We start from the raw sequence: 7,858 nt of genomic DNA, 5'->3' as shown, positions 1-7,858 counted from the left end.
GTAAAAAAAAAAAAAAATGCTGGTTGTAAATAATGTTTTAGAGCAAAGTTGAAATGCAGGGTTATATTCCGCTTTAAGCCTCCACAGAACCCCTTTAAAATAAAAGATTAAAAATGATCTCCTAGGAGAAAAAGCGAACTGGGTTAGAATAAAACCGGGAGGTGTCAGGTAGGGATGATCAATGATATGCAAATCCTTCCAAGTTTATGCGAATTTTTTTATGCAAATATATGCAGCTTGAAAATGGACCAATCAATGTAAGCCCCGGGGGGGGGGGGGGGGGGGGGGGGGGTTGGACTAGATTGGCCCATTTTCAAGCTACATGTTTTTGCATAAAATGTTACATAAATTTACATAAACTCAGAAATATTTGCATATCATTGACCATCCCTGGTGTCAGGTTTGCATAGCTGTAGCCTGGCTGGAGAAACGTCACATCTACCATCACTGCACTACCAGCAGGAATCGGGGGGAAATCTGTCCATAGGGGAATCAGATGATAAAATCATAACACAGACATCCCAGCCCTTCCCCATTCTCAATATCACTAAAAACATTGTTGCTTTAGTTCCCCTTTAAAAAAACAGTACTTTATGCACGCTGGTCTACAACCTGAACCTGCAGATTCCCTTTTGCCCTCTTTAAAATTTCATGTGTCATGGCAAGCTGATCCAGGATCACCTTCTCAATGTCCTCCTTCATTTGGGTTTCAGAATAGACCCTTTTTACCATCCCGGACAGCAGCTTCTCCTGCTCCACGACCCTTTTCCGCAGTTGGATGACCTCCAGGTTCGTCTCTTCGGCCTGTCCGACGTTGTACGAGCTGCGAGTCTGCAATGGCAGGGACACCCTCCATAGAAGTTTCAGCAAGCAGTTGGCCTCCTCCAAAGACTGCTTTGTCCTGTTGAGTTTTTCAAAGAACACGTTACCAAAATGTTCGGTCATGTTGAGGACAGCAGTTTGGACGCCATGGTCTATAAAGGCCTCGGTTTCTTGCAGTACGGTTTTTGCCTCTGAGATCTGTTTCTGAAGAGCGCTGTAGTCCTCCACTAAGCCGAGAACGTGGCAGCCATGCTTATCGGCCCACATCCTGTGACCAGGAACCAATCGTGATGGAGTGTTCAATAAGCTGTCAGTTGAATGGTCGCTGTTGGCGTCCTCCTCACCGTAGTAGGCATCACTAAGTTTATACTCCAATTCTTTCAGCCACTCCACAGTCTGATTGAGCTGCTCTCTGAAGCCTAAAGCAATGTTGGAGTCCAGTCCAGTACATGGGATAAGATCTTCAAAAGCTTTGATAATGTTAATAAAGTTTTTGGAACAAACAACGCTTAAATTGTGACTTTCTTTAATCTGCTGACGATGATGAGACAGTTCTCGGGCTTGTGACTGGACCAATAAATCATACTTCGAGAGGGAGGTGTCTTCAAAAGATTTATTGGCCGATGAGATTTTTAGAAGCTTGCACTCACTCTCTACTGTGGAGACTTTCTTCAAGCTGGAAGTTTGCAATATAAGAGTTTCTTGGTTATTTGCACATTCTACACAGTAGTTATGGTGACAATGAAGTCCAACAATATTCTGACTAGTGAAGTTATCCACTTGAACTTCCAGATCTGAGTTTCCATTGTGGATTTCACTTGCAGAGTTTGTGATGGTTTTATCAAGGAAAGAATGCTCAGAATCTTCTCTGTCCCGCGCATCCATATTGTCCAGATCTTCTAGCAGTACTTTCTCTTCTCTGAGTTTTTCGATCTCCTCTTGTGCACACTTCAGCTGTTCAGCCAGTTGATGGTTTTCTAGCTGTAGTTCTTTTATCAGGGACTGTTCAGATAAACCTTTTTCTGCTGTATTCACTCTTTCTAGATCAGATGCAGAGCTCACGTTTTCTAAGACGTCTTTTGTCATTTTCAGTCTCTGAATGTCCATCTGTGCACATTTCAGTTGCTCGGTAAGTTTGAGGTTTTCTAGCTGCATCTCACCCTGTAAGGAGTGTCCAAACAAACCTTGTTCTACTGTATCAGAATTATTCAGGACAGCCTTAGCGTCTGTATGTTCTCTGTCTACCTCATGTAACTGAAGTCTCTCGATCTCCATCTGTGCTCGATTTAACTTCTCTAAAAGTCTGTCATTCTCTAACTGTAACTGTTTATGCATCTCCTGCTGTAAAAACCCTCTCTCTAGTTTATCTGAGGTATCCAAGTTGGGCAGACTAACCTTTTGGATTGAAAGATCACCAGCTGGTGGAGGGTTTACCCCATTTGCATGCCTACACTTCAGCTCCATGGACAGTCCAGCTTCCTCTGCCCACTGGGCATTTAATAAAGTTTGCCCGGAAGAATTAGTCTCAGCTACAAAAGGGTTATCCAGGCCATGTGAGAATTCTCCAGGTTTCTCTTGGTTTGATTTAAGGGCCTCAATCTCCATTTCAGCACTTCTAAGCTGTTCGTAGAGCCTGCAGTTTTCTTCATGCAATTCTTTCTCCAGACAAATATGTGCATTGCCACAAGGGGTAAGGTCAGGTTCCATTTTAGGCCTGGTGCTTAAAGATGATTTCAGGAGAATTGGAATTTTGGATTTTGTTAGGTTGTTTGAAAAACATTTCTGTTGTTTATCCTTCTGGAGTTCAAAAGACCTTTTATCAAACTCGGATGACATCTGAAAGTTCTCTGAATCAGCAACAACTGTTTCACCTTCACCTAAAGCGCTTGAAGCTTCTCTTCCAAATTGACAAATATCCACGAGAATGCCTTTGTCGGCATAGTACTTCAGCTCAGTTTGTGTAGATGATGACACTGCATTATGGTTCTGGACAGTGGGCCCTTTTTTACAGTCCATGGCAATAGCTGTGGCTGTTTCTTCTTTTGTTGTATCTTTGTCAGCGACAGATAGTCCTAATTTATCCTCCTGTTGACTCTTAGTAAACAAACTCTGCAAGTTGCTGAGGCTTTCTTCAGGCATTGTTTGGGTTTCAGCAGATCTCATCGGAGGTCTGCTTACAGCTTCCACATTCCCATCAAAGTGGTCATTATTTTGACCGAGGCAAATGCTCATATACGAAGTCTGGTCCCCAAGATACGAGAAGGTATCACTGTCTCTATATTTGGCCATGATCTGGGCTTCCAACATTTTCCTCAATTCTTGGTTTGCTTGAATATCTTTCTCTAACCATTGACGCAGCATGAGGATTGCGTCGAGCTCTTTCTGTAGGCTTCCCGATTCCCTCTCGTATTCGTGCAGCCGGGAACACAAGTCCTGCTGGGCCTGAATAGTGATGAGGAGCTTCTTATAATCAGGATGGCTGTTCTCCTCCCTGAGATTCTGGCTTTGGTCACATTGCACAGTCTCTTTTGCTTTTGCTAATGCAGCATTCAAGTTATCAATGTCTTTGAGAAGTTTTTCATTTTCTTTTGTTTTTTTCTTTAGAGCTAACGTCAGGCCTTGTATAGCTTTATCCCTCTTCAAGGCATTTTTCTCTTCCATAGCAAAACCTGCTTTATTACCTTCTAGTTTTTGCTGAAGCTCGCTTACCAGACTCTCCATTTCTTTAATTTTCTTCTGCCACTCATTTATATTTTCTTGTCTCTCCTCTGAACTTCTGGTTGAAAGGCATTCCTTGCAGGTTACTCCTGATCCTTCTTTTATCTCATGTTCTGTAAACAAGCCACCAGCTGTCTGTGAAGGACTTTCACCGGTGGGGGAGTCATTTGGCATCATGGTGTTGATCTGCTTCTCCAGTTGAGCTATTAAAGCATCCTTAGAGCGAAGGGTTTCATTCAAACATTGTATAATCCAGTCTCGTTCCTCGAGGATCCCCATGCTCTTGCTGTACTGCTCTTTGACGGCCACCAGCCTCTCCTCAGCATTAAATCTTTGCATTCTCTCTTGGTCGAGCAGCATGCAGACTTTCTCCAGCTCTGCTTTCTCCTGTTTTACTTCCTCGGCTAACAGCTGGACTTTCTGGAAATGGGACTCCTCCAGGTCCCGGAGCAGCTTCATATGTTCCTCCTTCAATTGCTGAAGAGCAAAGGTGTGTTCTCCAGCCATGCTCTCCATGGCTTTTGATGCTCGGACAAGTAGATTTTGCTTCTCCTGAAACTCATGCTTTAGGCTCTCCACCTCCACTTTGAGCTCGATGTTCATGCGGTGGAGATCCTCACTGCTGTTGTCACAATGCCTTTGGACCTGTTCTTCCAAGAAGTAAATGCGAAGTTTCAAGTTAAAGTTCTCCTTCTTCAGTTCTGTGATCTGCTTCTCAAAGTCCTTCATGGTGTGAGCTCGGTCCACAGAAAGTCTCTCGTAGGCCTTTGTGGGCTGCCAGTCTCTCTCATTAACAACTCTAAGGAGGCGGTCTCTTTCAAAGTCTAAGTAGTAGTCTTTAGAAATAGGATCTTCTCCGCTAAAGTAAGGATTTTCTTCGATCGTTCTGTCTCCCTCATAGCCTCGGAGGTCTCCATTAGAATAGATTGTTTGGCTGCCTCTTACTAAAGGACTCACAATGTGATCTCCATCTCCAGGAAAGCTGTCTCCCATAAGAAAATGTCCAACCCCAGCGTGGTCATCACTATCCAAAGTATGACTGTCTCTCTGAAAGGGACCTCCAACCCCAGACCAGCTGTCTCTCTCATTGTCACGTCTGAGGAGGTCTATCTCTTCAGACCAGCTGCCCCTCTCGTTACCTCCATCTCCGGTGCGGCTGCCCCCCTCGTTACCTCCGTCTCCGGAGCAGCCGTCTCTCTCCATGGCGAGGGGGTGGTCTCGTTTGACGTTATCTCTTTTCTGCAGAGTCTCTCACATCCCCAAACAGGAGCTGATCTCCATACAGACTGGCAGTCTCTCTCACCAGGCGATCTCTGCTCCCCCTCCAGTGAGGTTTCTCTGTTATGATGTGATGTCTCTCCAGCCAGTCTGTCTCTGGTTAGGCCAGGAAGATGTCTCTTCAGCCAGGCTATCTCTCCTTGTTATGAGGCGAGGTCTCTGCAACCAGACTGTCTCTGCAGTGGTCTCTGGTGCTGTCTTGTTGTCAGGCGAGGTCTCTGCAGTCTGTCTCTCTGTAAGCCGCTGTCTCTTTAAGAGGTGACGTGCAGCCAGGCTGTCTCTCTTGCATGGTGCTCTCTGCCTTCAGGCGATGTCTCTCCAGCCGGGCTGTCTCTAGAGATGTCTCCAGTCACGCGCTGTCTCTTTAAGAATGGAGATGATGTCTCTATCTCTTTAAGAATGATGTCTCTGCAGAGAGGTCTCTGCCTCTCTCTCTCTGAGGGGCGCTGTCTCTTTAAGAGGTGACGTAGGCAGGCTGTCTGTGTTATGGGACGATGTCCCTGCAGCCGGGTGGTCTCTCTCTCACATGCAGCTCCGGTCACACCGGAAGCTCCGCGGTCAGGCAGCACACCGGCTGGCGGGCGGAGAGGATTCCCGTGTAACGGTCGTAGCTGTTTAAACCGCCGCCATCTTGTTTGACCCAGCGCCACTTACACTACGCATGCGCCGCGCCCTGTCCCACCGCCGCTTACTGCGCCTGCGCCGCCCACGCCGCGTCACCCTGTGCGCGCGCATCCTGTGATTCCCGGGGCCGCGCTGCCCATACGCGTCATCCTGTGATTCCCGGGGGGCGCGCAGCGGGGACGCTGAGGGGAGCGCGTGCCCGAGCACTGCGGAGTCATAAGAGGAAGATGTATTCATATTATTATTCCTGTTATTAGAGGAAGTATTACCTATATTGCTATTGTTGTGTTATTATTATTATTATTACTTCTATTAATGGTCACATTTACATCTCGGGAGACTAGTGGCTAGTGTTGTCCGGATCATGAACGATTCGGATCCGAATCTATTTTGTGAGTCGAATCATCCGAGTCATCAAAATGAGTGATTCGGATCGCAACGGGGGCGGGGCCAGGAGCGACACGCCCCCTCTCAGCGGACAGCGGGGTCCTGGAACGGAGCAGTGCTTTTCAGCGCTGCTAGATTTGGGCGCAGCCGGTGCCTCCATAGACTACAATAGGAATCACTCCTATTGCAGCGCTCAGTGAGTAACGTCGGGCCGTCAGCAGAGGGAGCCGAGGTTGCTTAAAAAACACAATAATTCGGCCTCTAGCAATCGCTGGAAGCCGAATTATATCATTCCCTCACTATCCATGTCGGCCTGGAGGGGAAATAGTAATTACTGCCGCCGGGACTTGTGCAGCAGCAGGATCAGCCATATACCGCTGTTTCCTGCGCCCAAGTCTCCAGCACCGATTTCAAATGTACTCTCCTGGAAGGAAGGAGAGCAGAGATGGATCGCTCTGTTGAAGGGGAGCCAGCCTTGCAGGGACAGGTAGATGAGAGAGAGGGGACATGGGTGCCACTGCCAGATATGTGTAGAGCACACATACTGGCTGCAATGTGCTGCTCATTATAGGCTGGCTGTTCTGTAGTTGTGCACAGTGATCACATTGGAAACTTTTGGCTCAGCTCAGCACAGCTCAGTAACTTTGCAGGCACTGTGATTGCTGTGCAATATGATCCTCCTGCACTCCCTCTAAACAGCTGCACTTCACTTCTGGGAATGCTTTGGGGAATGCTTTCTTTCACTGTGCGACGTTTGCATTCAGAGTATACAGATGAACATATAGATGAAATACATGTAAAGCATATGATTGCAGCATGTGGGTATTGTGTGCAAACAAACATTTCTGCTCTCTGCTCGTCCCTCCTTCCTTCTCTGTCCACTCCCTGCCCTCTGTCCATCCTTTCCCCTTCTCTGTGTGTCCACCCCCCTCCCCTTCTCTTGTCCTGCTAGTCATTTCACCCAGGGCCGGATTTAGAGATTAGGAGCCTATAGGCACATACGTTCTTGCGCCCTAAGCTCCGCCCCTCAGCACAGGCCGCACCTCCAAGACACTCCCCTTTTAGCTATAAAAAAAAATGCAACGTAATGCATATTGATAATACCGCCATTGAAATGGCGGTATTATCTGGAAATTTGGGAGCCTGTGGAGCCCGATAAATAGTTGGGGGGAGGGGGGGTTCGTGGCTGTTATGGTTAGGCATCTGACAGGTTGTTTGTGTGAGGGAAGACTGTTAGGGTTAGCGTCAAATAGGTTGTTTGGGGGAAGGGGGGCTGTTAAGGTTAAGCCTCTGGGGGAGGGTTCTGTTCAGAGTAGGGTTAGGTTGAGCTATAGTAAAATAATGATATTTAACCAATATTTACCGTCCTTCTTTACATTTTAAAAGTAAAATACTGGTAAATTTACCAATATTCTACTATTGGCTTTCCTGGGCACTCAAATTTCCAGATGCCCTTTTATTACTTATGCCACACACACATACACAAAGGTCGCACCCACAGATCTCTCTCGTTCGCACAAACGCACATATCACACAGACACACGAATCACACAGACAGACACACGGATCACGCAGACAGAATCATGGATCACACAGACACACGGATCACTCAGACAGACACACGGATCACGCAGACAGACGCACGGATCACGCAGACAGACGCACGGATCACGCAGACAGACGCACGGATCACGCAGACAGACGCAGGGATCACGCAGACAGACGCACGCATCACGCAGACAGACGCACGCATCACGCAGACAGACGCACGCATCACGCAGACAGACGCACTGATCACGCAGACAGACGCACTGATCACGCAGACAGACGCACGGATAACGCAGACAGATGCACGGATAATGCAGACAGATGCACGGATAACGCAGACAGACACACTGATCATGCAGACAGACACACTGATCACACACACATAGGTCACAGACACACACACATAGGTCACAGACACACACACTCTCCCCATCCCCACACAAAACAAAACCCTCACTCCCCCTCCCCCATTCAAACAGCT

The 7,858-nt window shown here is 47.3% G+C and overlaps 1 protein-coding gene across 1 annotated transcript; it reads right to left on the bottom strand.

The window, feature by feature from the left end:
• Window positions 1-289: 289 nt before the first annotated feature.
• Window positions 290-5,502, bottom strand: LOC137545344 (CDK5 regulatory subunit-associated protein 2-like). The gene has a single exon (XM_068266469.1). It carries the CDS (start codon window positions 4,741-4,743, stop codon window positions 592-594), a length of 4,152 nt encoding a protein of 1,383 aa, XP_068122570.1. The 5' UTR covers window positions 4,744-5,502; the 3' UTR covers window positions 290-591.
• Between the last annotated feature and the right edge of the window lie 2,356 nt (window positions 5,503-7,858).

The sequence above is a fragment of the Hyperolius riggenbachi genome, chromosome 2 (genome assembly GCF_040937935.1).
Source record: "Hyperolius riggenbachi isolate aHypRig1 chromosome 2, aHypRig1.pri, whole genome shotgun sequence".
NCBI classification, from domain to species: Eukaryota; Metazoa; Chordata; class Amphibia; order Anura; family Hyperoliidae; genus Hyperolius; species Hyperolius riggenbachi.
Note: the sequence above shows the minus strand (reverse complement) of the source record. Positions and strands in the feature narration are given on the sequence as shown.